The sequence below is a fragment of the Sporothrix schenckii genome (genome assembly GCF_000961545.1).
Source record: "Sporothrix schenckii 1099-18 chromosome Unknown Cont42, whole genome shotgun sequence".
NCBI classification, from domain to species: Eukaryota; Fungi; Ascomycota; class Sordariomycetes; order Ophiostomatales; family Ophiostomataceae; genus Sporothrix; species Sporothrix schenckii.
The window spans coordinates 1,993,909-2,006,604 of NW_015971143.1; the positions used below are offsets into that span (position 1 = coordinate 1,993,909).

The following is a 12,696-nucleotide window of genomic DNA, read 5'->3' on the forward strand; positions in this document are numbered from 1 at the left end:
CACAGCGAACACAGCCACAGCATGGACGACCTCACGATGGGCGGTGGCACACCGCCCGATCGCACGCGCCGCACGCGCCGCAACCGCGTTCGGTTCTCGTGCAGCCACTGCCGCGACAAGAAGCTCAAGTGCAACCGGGTGCTGCCGTGCGACCAGTGTGTGAAGCGGAACCTGGGCCCAATGTGTCAGTACATGCCGTACACGGCGTATGGCGAGAGTGTGGGCGAGAGTGCAGGTGGCCATGCCGATGCCCATACCCGGCGGCCATCACTGAAACGCAACCACGCCATGACGGAAAGCCCATACGAGATGCAAGCATACGAGTACGAGACCAGTGCATCGACGGCGGCAGCATTAAAGTCGACAGGAGGAACGAGCCGTCGTGGCTCGGTCGACGAGCAGCAGCAGCAGCAACTGTTTCCGTCACCATTGTATCCGTCATCAGGCACTTTCATTCAGCATCACCAACATCAACAGCAACATCAACATCGACACGACCAACATCAACAAGACCGCCGTCGACACCAGCTGATACCTCGCTCCCATCCACAACAGCAGCCACGGCCACGTCCACAGCCACAACCACAAACGCCCTTTTTACCACTTCCACCGCCGCTTCTCCACGACACCAGCAGCCAATCTGTGCCCGAGCGGCTCAAGTACCTCGAACGGCTCGTCCTGTTCTTGAAAGCACGGAACCGAGACCAACAGAGTCCTGCATCGCTGGGGCCCGCCCAGGCCGTCGACAACAGCGACGGCTCCGAGTACGACGACGACGCCATGAGCACGGCCGAGAGCTTCGAGAGCATCGACAGTGCAAGTGCTAGTGCGGCAAGTGCAGGTGTTGCCGGCGTGGCAGACCCCGGCACAATCAACGTGGCCGAGTTCCGGTACGCCGACCCGTCCAACTGGGACGGCGTGCTGGACGACATTGTCGGGCTGACGCGGGACCTGGTGCTGGCGGACGACACGACGCTGCTGCAGCAACACCTCCCCGGCGGATGGGACTTTGGCCTGGGGTCGGTTGGGCAAATGGCCATCACCAACAGCAGCAACGACAGCCACCACCACAACAACAACACGCTCGCCTTGTTTGCCGGCTACAGCGGCCTGCCGCCCGGGCCCACCGACATGCTGCGGTTCTTGCCGCCGCGGCCGGTCGTCGACGTGCTGGTGGACCGCTTCTTTGCGAGTCTCGGCCGGGTGGAAGGCTTCGGCGGCGTCCACACGCTGCGGCTCCTCTTCCACGCCGCCGCGTTCCGGCGCCAGTACGACGCCTTTTGGAGCGACCCGCCGCGGGCGTCCCCGTCGTACCTGGCGCTCTTGTTTCTGGTCCTGGCGCACGCCGCCCTGGCCTTCGTGGGTGGCGACAACGACAGCGACAACGCGTCCGTTCCGGCCAGCACCTCGTCGTCCCCCGCCCGCGCCGTCCTCGGCAGCGACCCGCTGGCCGTGGTGGACGCCTGCCGCCACCGCGCCGCGCAGTGCCTGATCCTCGGCGACTATGCGCGGCCCGGGCGGCACAAGATTGAGGCCCTCGTGCTGTACTATGGCGTCGAGTACCTGTGGCAGCGGCGGCGCGTGCAGGGCTCGTCCTCCGCAGCCGGGCCCAGCAGTACCGGCAGCGCCGGCAGCGACGCCGCCACGCTCGCCTCGACGGCCATGGTGCTCGCGCTGGCCGTGCGGCTGGCCATGCACATGGGCTACCACCGCGACCCGTCGCACGCGGGCGGCAGGCTGCGTCCCTTTGACGCCGAGATGCGCCGCCGCGTCTGGCTCGTGCTGGTCAACCTCGACCGCACCGCGAGCGCGGAGCTCCGGCTGCCGAGCAATGTGCGCCACGGGTGGAGCTCGTCGTCGGCCCGGCCCACCGACAGCGACACCGCCCTGCCGTGCAACCTGCACGACAGCGACCTCTACGAGGACATGCCGGCGCTGCCCCCGGCACGGCCACCCACCGAACGAACCGGCGTGCTGTACGCCACGGCGCGTGCCACCGTCTTGGCCGTCGTGGCCGACATTCTCCAGCTGCGGCCGGTGCGGGCGTCGAGTTCGACGTCGACCTTGACTCCCGGCCCCACGGTCGCCTCCAAAGAGAGCGTGTCCGCCGCCGACCCGGCCGTCGCCAACTTGGACCCCCTGCCGACACCGCCCACGTCGGCCAACACGCCCGCCCCCTCCGCCTCCGCCACCACCAGCGCCACCAACAGCGGCTCTGCCTACGACGCCCGCGTCATGCAGCTCGACCGCCGCCTCACGGCCGCCTACCGCGCCCTGCCCGCGTGCTTGCGACTGCGAGGCGATCCTGCGACTGCGACGGCCACAGCAGGCGGCACCTCTACCGACCGCGACCCCTTCGACCCCCGCGACCCGCCCGACCTCTGCGTCGAGCGCGTGTTGCTCGAGATCCTGTACCAGCACGCGCGCCTGGTCCTCCACCGCCGGTTCCAGGGTACCGAGCGGGCGTCGCCGCGGTATGCCTATGCGCGGTGGGCGTGCCTCGACGCGGCCGTGCGGCTGCTGCGGCACCAGTACGACGTGTATGTGGCGGTGCAGGACAATGGGTCCGGGGCGGGCAATACAGACAACACAGACAACACGGGCCACCGCTTCGCAGGGCACCGATCGCTGCTGCTGTCGGACAGCGCCGTGACGCACGCCTTTTTGCTCGCTGACACGGCGCTGTGCCTCGAGGTGGCGTATGCCTCACGGCAGCCCGCGGGCGTCGACGGCGCGCCTGCGTCCGTGTCGCTGCCGCAGCTGCTGGGCCTGCTGCGCACCTCGCGCAGCATCTGGGCCGCCCTGCAAGGCACGTCGAGCGAGGCAGCCCGAGCGTACCATGTGCTGACAAGGGTGCTGGCGGATGCGGATGGGGAGGGGGAGGAGGAGGAGGAGGAGGAGGACGACGACGACGACGAGTACGATTATGATTCCAATGATGACGGTGATGTCGATGACGACGCGGCGGCGGTCAACACGGCGACGACAGCCGTGCCAGGCCATGCGAGCATGTCCACCATGGCCACATGGACGGCGTCGTCGACAGCGGCCCGCGCCTGGCAGGACGACGCGCCCGCAGTGCCCGCAGCACCGCCAACCACCACCGAGGCCACCGCAGCGGACAGCAGTGGCACGAGTGGCAGCACCACGCCGCGCTATGGAGAGGCCAGCGCGGTGCAGCGGCAGGACGAAAGGCAAGGGCAACTTGAACAACTGCAACAACAACAACAACAACAGCCACAGCCACAGCCACAGGGCATCGCTTTCCCGCAGCTGACATCGCCCACGCAGTTGTGGTCGGGACAGATGAGCCAGGCAGGACAGGCACAAGCAGGTCAATCTGGTCAGTCCGGTCAATCAAGTGGCCTCTTGCCTGTCCTTGTCGACATGGCTATGCCCAGCCCCGTCAACTACGGCCTGTCCATGCAGTCGAGCCTAACGGGTGTGTCTGGCCTGCCTGGCCTCCCTGGACTGACGCCTGGCCTTCTCCCGACCATGCCTCTCCACTTCCCGACCAGCAGCGCGGACAGCGCCAGTCTGCTCACACCGTTGGACGACAGCGACAGCACGCAGGCCCTTGCCGATGCTGCTGCTGCGTTTCCGGGCGACTGGAACACCTTGTGGCCCCGACAAGACGGCCAGTAATGCGGCACGCGATCAACCTTGATCAATACGGGGAAGGTGGTGGAGATAATTCATGACAATAACATAAAAGTGATGGATGCCTGGCGGAACAAGCCCAGCCAGGCTTGTACAGAGAAGTTTATATTCTTTCAGTTTATCGCTGCTTGTCCACGGCTGCACATCGTAACGACATTTGCTTTTTACCAGTGTCTGACCTTGGTGCGTCTGGGCGATTGCTATTGCTCGACTCCAGTTGGTTGCGCACGGACGTGTTCCCGCTGTGGGCAATGTAAGAAAAGAACATATGACCGGCAGACATGTCCTGCAACAGGGCCACTGTGATTAGTTAGTGCGGCCAGTGCAATGCTTGCATACTTTTAAAGACCAGATCAACAAAGTGTGAGCCAGGACAACCAAGTACGACAGACGACGTACGACGAGCATGGATCGCGGTGGCAGGCCCCTTTCCGTGAGTTGCTGGTCATGAACTCTGCCAATAGCAGACTGTGATGGTTTTGTTGCTCCCGTAGAAACTCCCGACGTCGTAGATGGCGATGACTGCGTTCGCCGTTTGCCGTAGTGAGAATACGACATAAGCTCACAAAGATACATCGTACTTTTGTACTTGTAGGCGCCCCAGCAGGACCGAATCGACGCGCCCAAGCCGCCCAAGCGATCCGTGCACGTCCGTCTTGACCGGTGCTCGTCCAATATGGTCTAGCCGTGTCCTTGGCGGCCCGCCCTGTTCGGCTGAGCAGCGACCCCAGAACCAGAACCAGAACCAGAATCCCTAGAATGGCACCCCAACCCTTCCCCAGGCGACGATCCGGCCTGTCCACCAGTTCGTAAGAGACTCCTCCATACGCTGTCTCCTGTGTCTCCACCGTTAGAGCGGAATGAATGCAAAATTTAGTGGAATGCATGGTATGGGTCGAACTTGTCCATGCGCTTGGACCTCTTTTTTCGAAAGACTCGAACCAAGGCTGAGCCAGGCGAGCCAGGCCACCTTTTTTAAATTTGTCTGAATGCGACATGCGACGTATGCGAACTCGGCATGGATGCGATTCAGAAGAGGTTGGCAGCTGAAGCACAGCAGCAGAGGAGCAGAGGGTGACTGTGGACCGCCATGGCATGTGCCTGACTGTTGACAATCACCCTTTGTTCTTATGCAAGTTTCGCGAACCTCTTTGTGTGCCGTTCAACACATTCATGACGCGACTCGCTTCTCCTCGCCTCCTCGCCTCCTCGCCTCTCCTCGCTTCTCCGCGCCGTCCCGTTTCGGCGCTGCCCACATTCGTAATTGTCTCGGTTCTGGTGTCCGGTGCATGGACATTGTCGGTTCGCTGTCCTGGGTTTTCGCTTCCTTCAAGCCCGTGCGCTACGCGTTAAAGCTTCTTCTTCTCCTCGTCTCTTTCTGGACCCTCGCGTTCTTCATCGTAATTGCTGACTCTCTTCCCCGCCCGCCGCCGTCAAGCTGGCTTGGCATTAGCATTGTCCTCCATCTTCGGCTAGTGATCAGGGAGAACAGGAGGTCAAAGCAACAAAAAAAAGGGAAGAAGACTAAAGCAATTCGCGGCATCGGCTCCAGCGTCTTCACGACCGTAACCCAGCCGCGTTCATTACCAACTGCAACATTGACATCGTATGTCGTACATGTGCGGAGTATTTCGTGCCGATTCCGGGTTGCGATGGATGCAAGACGCAGCAGAAAAGGGAATGGTTTTGAAAACTGGTCAAAAGTAACGAAGAAAAGGGGTCCGACCCATGCTCCTTGCCATGCCGGCAACCAAGAACGTCTCCTCGTCTTGTCTGGTTGAACCTCGCGGCTGTCCACATCCATGAAAGGAGTTGTGCATTAAAGTTCAGAAGATGGCGATGTGACATTGATAATACCATCGTTTCTTTCTTTTCTTTTTTCGTTTCCTTGTCTTATTTCTCGTCTTCTTCCCTTGTCTTTTTGGTTTCTTCTTCTATTCTCTTCTTTTGGCCTCCCCTGTTTTACTAGTCCCGTCATCGTCATTGACCGTCACCTTTTTGACAAGTCACACTGGCAGAGTGATCGACATCCAAAAAGCAACACCAACGTGAGTATGTCGTATTCCCACAAAAGGCGACGATGAACGATCGGCACTGCTGGGTAAAGCAGTGACATGAATCACGCACTGACTCTCAAGACGCTCAGACCAAACGCCCGCACACTCATCACAAATGGCCCTTCTTCACCGCTGGGCCGACAGCCTTGCGGCCGAAGTCCAAGGTGGCGGCCCGCCCGGCGACCCGTCGCTGGGCCCGCCGCCCGGCCCGACGGTGTACCCGACGTCGGGGCTGCAGCAGTTTGGCTTCGCCATCATCCTCTTCTTCCCGCTGCTGGCCTTTCTGGTCGTCGGCCTGCGCGTCTACAGCCGCCTCAAGACGAAGCAGTTTGGCATCGACGACGCGCTCATCGTCGTGGCCATGGTCTTTTCCGTCGCCGAGACGGCCACCATGTACATGTGCATGAAGACCAACTTCATCGGCATCCACGTCTGGGACGTGCCGCCCGTGTACGACATGGAGAAGGCCGCCGTCTGGAACTTTGCCGTGCAGGTGCTCTACAACCCCATCCTGGCCCTCGTCAAGACGTCCATGCTGCTGTTTCTGCTCAAGCTCGGCAGCCAGAAGCCCGGCGTGCGCTGGTGCATCCATGCCCTCAACGCCCTCAACCTCATGCTCATGGTCGCCATCTTTGTCGTCGTCATCTTCGAGTGCATCCCCGTCGCCTACAGCTGGGACAAGACCATCCCCGGCGGCCACTGCATCAACCAGCCCAACTTCCTCATCGCCACCTCCGCCCTCACCATCTTCACCGACGTCCTGTGCCTGGCCCTGCCCTTTTGGGTCTTTCTCGGCCTCAAGATGCACCTGCGCGTCAAGATTGCCCTGCTGTTTGTCTTTGTCCTCGGTGGCATGTACGTATCCCACCTTCTGTGTCGCTGCGGCGACTGTACGGATTACTGACTTTTTTTTTTATTTGTTTTTGTACAGCGTCACCATCATCGGCGTCGTGCGTCTCGTCTACTTTTACAAGGGCTTCTTCCTTCCTCCCGGCCCCGATCCCTTCTACTCGCTGGCCTTTTGCACGTCGGCCATTGAGATCAACATGGCCATCATCTGCGCCTCCGCCCCGGCCCTGCGCGGCCTGTTTCGCGCCTGGTTCCCGCGCTTCTTCTCCAGCCGGGACAAGAACTACAACTACTACGACGACCGCAACAGCGACGGCACGCCCCGGCGCGGCACGAACAACAACCCCTACGCCTACGGCGCCGGCGGCAGCGCCGCCACCAACAGCAGCGGCCGGCGCAAGGAGCAAGGCTCCGTGGACGAAGACAACTACAACCGCCGCTCAAATCCTTTGGCCAAGGACGGCGGGGGTGCGTTTGCGCTGCGCGACCTCAAGGGCGGCTCCAAGACGCACACCACCCTCAACAGCTCGCCCACCGCCAGCGAAGAGGAAATCATGACCTACAACGGCATCGTGCGCACGACGGACGTCCTCGTCCACTATGACCACGAGAGCCAGCGCCAACGCAGCGCGCACGGCGAGCGGCGGCCGGACCTGGAGCGCGGTTTTGGAGGCCAGCGGCGTGTCAACCAAATTCCGTAGGGGGGCCCACAGAAGCCTTTCCTCTTAGTCGTACCAAGAAGATTAGTCGTACCAAGATTCAAAAGCAACGTCGGTATGCGTGTATGCATGTATTTAATCTTTCGTCTTGTCTGTAGGATGTGTTCAGTCCAAAAATATCCAAGTTGATGTCAGTTTACCTTCAGGTTGTTGGCAGCCACTGCGGTTCCGTTCAAAGTACGCAAAGGAAGCCTTGGTTTACGTGTCTAACTATGAATATTCATGACAATTCTTCTGGCGTTCGTAGCAGCCGTGAATCGTCTCATGTCGCACCAAGAAAACAGTGCAGGACGAGGAAAGTAGCAGGAAAGATGACGGCCAGCATGCGCGTCCAAAGCAGACCGTTGGCACGCATAGTGCAAGCTGGCCTTTTACGATGACAGGACGTCGCCGGAATGGACTTTCCGGGGCACTGGAATACGCGGTGGCCGTACACCATGTCCGAACGGGCGGTTGCGTGTCTGAGTCCTAAGAGCGATCCGTACCGCTTGTCATCGGTGAGGGGGTGCAAGGATGAAGAACATGGTCAATTGTTTGGACATGCACTTAGTGAGTTGTAATTACAATTTTTTGTTTTATTTGGCGAGACTTGACTTTATGTACGTCTTGTGAAGAAAGGATGTTTGCATCCCCCAGTCTGACGTCTCAACCGGCGTCTCTTGAGCCGTCGACGGCCCCGTCGTAACACTCTCTATATCATTCTTTCTTTCTGCCCTTGCCTTTCCTTAATACCAGTCTTGAATATAATTCTCAAATCTACTGTGTCTCTGTGTCTACTGTACCAATTTAAGACGAGGTATCACAATATCCCTTATATCTAAACAGAATTATATATCAACCATTACGACCATATATCGACCATATATCGACCATGACACGACCACTTCATCCAACGATATGCAAGTCGGCTCTTATGACGACCACATGACAAACACAAGTTTACGCGTGTCAAAGAAAAGAAAAAGAAAAAGAGACACTAAAAACAAAAGATCGAATTACGTTGATAAGAAATCGTCGCCAAAAAGGCCAACATGGTCCCATGGAGAACAGGGCATGCAGCAGGCAAAGCAGTGCACTCCATACGACTGTTGGCCCCCAGCTGCTACCCTCCTTGCATATTTAAAGCACCTTTTCGTCTCCTCTGGCCTCTGCACTTCTTCGTACTCTTGTCTTTTCAGTTTTCTATTTTACTTCTCTACCAAGTGTCGTTCCACTCTCGTTACCAGTACACACTCCCAACAGATTTATTAGATATATTGGATATCACAGGTATCATTATCACACATTACCACAGCACATAGCACATCCACTACATCCACATTATGCTTTCCCTCCTATCTTGGTGGTGGCCGTCCACAACCCAGAATCCAAAAGGACCGGACAGACAGGCCACGGGTCACCTCTACCTACCGGACACGCTCGCGTCGTGGCCGTGGCCACGCAGTGTCAATCCGCACTACGACACCGTGGCTGCCGAGTCGTTGGAGTGGCTCCATTCGTACAACTTTTTCCCGCCCAAGGCCCAGTTGGCGTTTGACCGGTGCAACTATGGTGAGAAGGCCCATTACATCCTCACATACTCGCACGGTTGTGAATTTAACACGCAGAGGTCTACTTGCTTCCATGGCGTATCCAAAACTCAGCAAAGGTATGTCCGTGGTGAGAAGACGAGACGGTGCAGACCAATTGCATACGTAACATGCAAACTTACATCCCTTCCCATTCCGTCAGAACACATTCGTATCGGCTGTGACTTGATGAATGTCTTTTTTGTCATTGAGGACGGCACCGACGACGAATCCCCCGCAGAGACAACCAAGCGTGTCCGTCTGGTAACGGAGGCCCTCCGGAACCCGACGGTCGCCCGGCCGGACGGCGAATGGGGCGGTGTCGAGATCGCCCGCGCTTTCTGGCACCGGGCGACCTCGACGCCGGGCGTGCGGCCGGCGACGGCGGCACGTTTCCTGCACCACTTTGAGGGCTATCTGCAGGCGGTCGCCACGGAGGCGGCGGACCGGGCCAAAGAGCGCGTGCATGGCGGGCCGCCGGTGTACACACTCGACAGTTTCCTGCACGTGCGCCGGCGCACCGTCGGCGCCCTGCCGTCCTTTGTCCTGCTGGAGCTAGGCCTCCCCGCGCACATGGACGACGAGGACATCACGGCGGCCGCCGACCACCCCCTCGTCCGCGAGCTGGCCAGCGTGGCCACCGACATGATTTTGATTGGCAATGTACGTCCTCCTCCTCCGGGTGAAACGGAGAGCTGAACACGCCCACTAATGACCTTCCAGGACCTCGTCTCGTACAACCGCGAACGTGCCGCCGGCGCCGTCCACAACATTGTCACCGTCGTCCTCAACAACCCGCCCGACAAGGACGTCCCCCATGCGCCCCCGCGCATCGTGACGGTCCAGGACAGCGTCGACTGGGTGGCGGCCTACCACCAGACGCTCCTGGCGCAATTCCTGGGCCTGTACGAAGCCGTCACCGTCCTCGAAAGGGCGCCCCAGGCCCTCTCCGGGATGGCGGCCACCCCCCTCCTCCTCTACGCGGACGGCCTGGGCAACTGGGTGCGCGCCAACGACCAGTGGAGCTTCGAGAGCGTGCGGTACTTTGGGGCCAACGGGGGCGAGGTGCAGGCGACGCGGCGGGTGGAACTGGTGCCGAGGGGGGTGTGACGACGATTCAGCTGTGGTGTTGGTGGAGTTGGTGGTGTGTGGTGGTGTGCAGAGGCGTGTGAAGTCGTCTTGAGGCATATTTGTTGACGTCTGCCGCACACTGTCGATCACTGGATTTTTGATTTTTTGATTTTTTACAATTTATTGTCCAGTCTGATGAAAGAACTTTGTTATCATTTTATTTGATTTACTGTATATCCCTCTGTCGCATTTTATTGATGGTGCTACTATGTTTTGGCGATGTATTGAATGTATCGCATGCCATTGCAATTTATCACTCGATTTCACCCCTGTCAATTTGCCCCTAATTCGACTAAACAAACATTGAATTCAGTTGAGAATTAGATCATAACAGAAATCTCCACGTTCATCCCGACCCTACCAAACCATCACAAATCAGGCAGAAACAAAAAAAATCATGTTTTTATTTTGTTCTTTCGCTTCCTGAAACATCGTCACCACAGTGGTCACCCAATTGTCTACTTGGCCTCAGCGACCACGCCACCGTCAACACGCGCCACCTTCAGCCACACCTCCCCGCTCGGCCGCAGCTGGCCCGACGGGTTGACCACCGGCAGCTTGCCCTTGTGCACCGACTCCCACGTAAAGTGCCGCGCCAGGGCCAGCAGCACGACCTTGACATTGAGCGACGCCAGGGCGCGGCCGATGCAGGCGCGCGGGCCGTGGCCGAACGCCACCCAGGCGTACGTGTCGCGGTCGACGGCGCCGCCGGTGCCGGGGTCCGCGAGCCAGCGGTCCGGGTTGAAGACGGCGGCGTCGGCGCCCCAGAGCCGCGTGTTGCGGTGCAGCACGGCGGGGATGGGCATGAGGGTGGTGCCCTTGGGGACGAAGCGGCCGGCGACGACGACGTCCTGCTGGGCGACGCGGGGGATGCCCGCCACGGGCGTCTGGACGCGGAGGCACTCGCGCAGCACGGCGTCGAGGTAGGGGAGGCGGTCAATCTCGGCAAAGGAGGGCGCCGCGGGCAGCGTCAGGGCCTCGCGGCGCAGCTTGGCCACCACGTCGGGGTGCCGCCCCAGCTCGTGCGTGGCAAACGTCAGCGCGCCCGCCGTGGTCTCGTGGCCCGTGGCCATAAAGTTGAGGACCTGCTCGATGAGCTCCTCCTTAGACCAGCGGCTGGCCGGGTCGACCGCGCGGTACTTGGTCTCGACCATGTACGTAAGGAGGTCTTTAACGTCTTTGGTGGGACTGGCCGCCGACGTCGGCGCAGTCGGTTTGGCTGTCTTGGTCTCCTTGCTGTCGGTCGCCGCCACCGCCGCCTCGCCCACGGAGAGAATGCGGGCCTCGGTGATACCCGTCAGAATGCCGCGCAGCTCGGTGCTGGCGTCCATAAACTCCCGGTTTGCCTTGAGGGGCAACCAGCGGATCGGCACCACCAGATTGATGGCGGCCAGCAGCATGCCCGCCGTCGACAGGTCGAACATGGCCTCGTAGCTGGACTGGAAGGGCGTGCGTGTCGCAAAGTTGTCAAAGTCAATGCCCAGCGCAAAAATGCCAATCACGTCGAGCGTGATCTTGGCGTACAGCTGCTTGCAGTCGACGAGGCTGTCGGTGCCGTCCTTGGCACCATCAATGGCGCGGTCCATCTCGGCCACCAGGCGCTGGGCCTTGGCCTGCAGCGTCGGCAGATACGCCTTGATGTTGCCCACGGTAAACAGGCCGCCCAGTGCCTTTCGCTGGGCGCGGTGCTCGCTGCCCTCGGCAAACACGAGGCCGACGCCGATAATGTCGCCAATCAGGCGGCGGAACGGCACCGAGCGCTCGTACGCGTAGCACGTTTGCGACTGCATGACGTCGCGGTACGCGGCGGCGCTGTTGATCAGCAGGCCCTCGGCCGCCAAACCGGTCTCGCGGTAGCGGATCAGCGGCGCATCGGGCCACTTCTGCATCCAGTCCGTGTACGGCTGCTCGGGGTCGCCGGAGCGGAACTGGTTGAGGAGCTGGCCCAAGAAGAAGTGGTGGTCCTGCAGCCGGTCAGCGATGGTGTTAGAGGGAGCGTGCAAATGCAGATGGACGGCCGGGAGACTACCTTTGGACCCGGAAGGTCGCGCAGAGGAGACACAAAGTTCGGATACATGAAGGCGAGGTACAAAAAACGGGCAAGGCCCGCGATCCCAAAGGCAAGGCCTCCGTAGAGCGCGGAGCGCCAAAGAATGTCGGTCAAGATGTGCAAGGGAACCGTCGTGATGGTGGCCATGGTCACAAAAGTCAAGACGAAGTGTCAAAATGCGAAGGAGAAAGGAGAAGGTGGAAATGTGAAATGAGAATCAGGAGTTGTCAAATTTACAGTAGAATTTGTTCTTTTTGCAAGTTCGGAAGGAGCACAACGTTTCTGTCAACTGGTTTAAGAGGAAAGAGCAAAGAAGCGATGGGACGAAAGGCAAAGATGGAAAGAAGAAGGACCGCGGATCGCGGCTTCCTAAAAGGGCTTCGAACGACATGGACGTCATTATGGGTATTTTGTACATTTTGGGCCACGCCGACTGCCATTACCTACTCGCCTGTTTTTGCCTTTTCCCTCCTTGGCTGCTCGTCGTCGTCAAATCCTTCTCCATCTCTGTCGATTCATCTTGCCAATAGTGGGTCATGGGATAGGACGGCGCATGGTCAATGGAACTGGCGATGGTTGGGAAGTTCTGTTTCTTTACAATTGTTTTTTTTCCTATCATTATTTTTTTTTTAAAAAAGGAAAAAAGACCATCGTCGGCTCTT

At 59.4% G+C, this 12,696-nt stretch overlaps 4 protein-coding genes across 4 annotated transcripts; 2 read left to right on the forward strand and 2 right to left on the reverse strand.

The window, feature by feature from the left end:
- Positions 1-21: 21 nt before the first annotated feature.
- On the forward strand, positions 22-3,645 carry SPSK_01396 (uncharacterized protein; the record flags this gene model as incomplete). Its single annotated transcript, XM_016728311.1, has 1 exon — positions 22-3,645. One exon carries the CDS (start codon positions 22-24, stop codon positions 3,643-3,645), a length of 3,624 nt encoding a protein of 1,207 aa, XP_016590159.1.
- A 2,187-nt stretch (positions 3,646-5,832) lies between these two features.
- SPSK_01719 (uncharacterized protein) lies at positions 5,833-7,267 on the forward strand (the record flags this gene model as incomplete). Its single annotated transcript, XM_016728625.1, has 2 exons — positions 5,833-6,572; positions 6,649-7,267. The coding sequence occupies 2 exons, from the start codon at positions 5,833-5,835 to the stop codon at positions 7,265-7,267; spliced, it is 1,359 nt and encodes a 452-aa protein (XP_016590160.1).
- A 1,745-nt stretch (positions 7,268-9,012) lies between these two features.
- On the reverse strand, positions 9,013-10,041 carry SPSK_01845 (uncharacterized protein; the record flags this gene model as incomplete). Its single annotated transcript, XM_016728744.1, has 3 exons — positions 9,013-9,399; positions 9,427-9,548; positions 9,570-10,041. 3 exons carry the CDS (start codon positions 10,039-10,041, stop codon positions 9,013-9,015), a joined length of 981 nt encoding a protein of 326 aa, XP_016590161.1.
- A 401-nt stretch (positions 10,042-10,442) lies between these two features.
- On the reverse strand, positions 10,443-12,181 carry SPSK_01629 (cytochrome p450 monooxygenase; the record flags this gene model as incomplete). The annotated part of the gene is made up of 2 exons (XM_016728537.1): positions 10,443-11,948; positions 12,014-12,181. 2 exons carry the CDS (start codon positions 12,179-12,181, stop codon positions 10,443-10,445), a joined length of 1,674 nt encoding a protein of 557 aa, XP_016590162.1.
- Between the last annotated feature and the right edge of the window lie 515 nt (positions 12,182-12,696).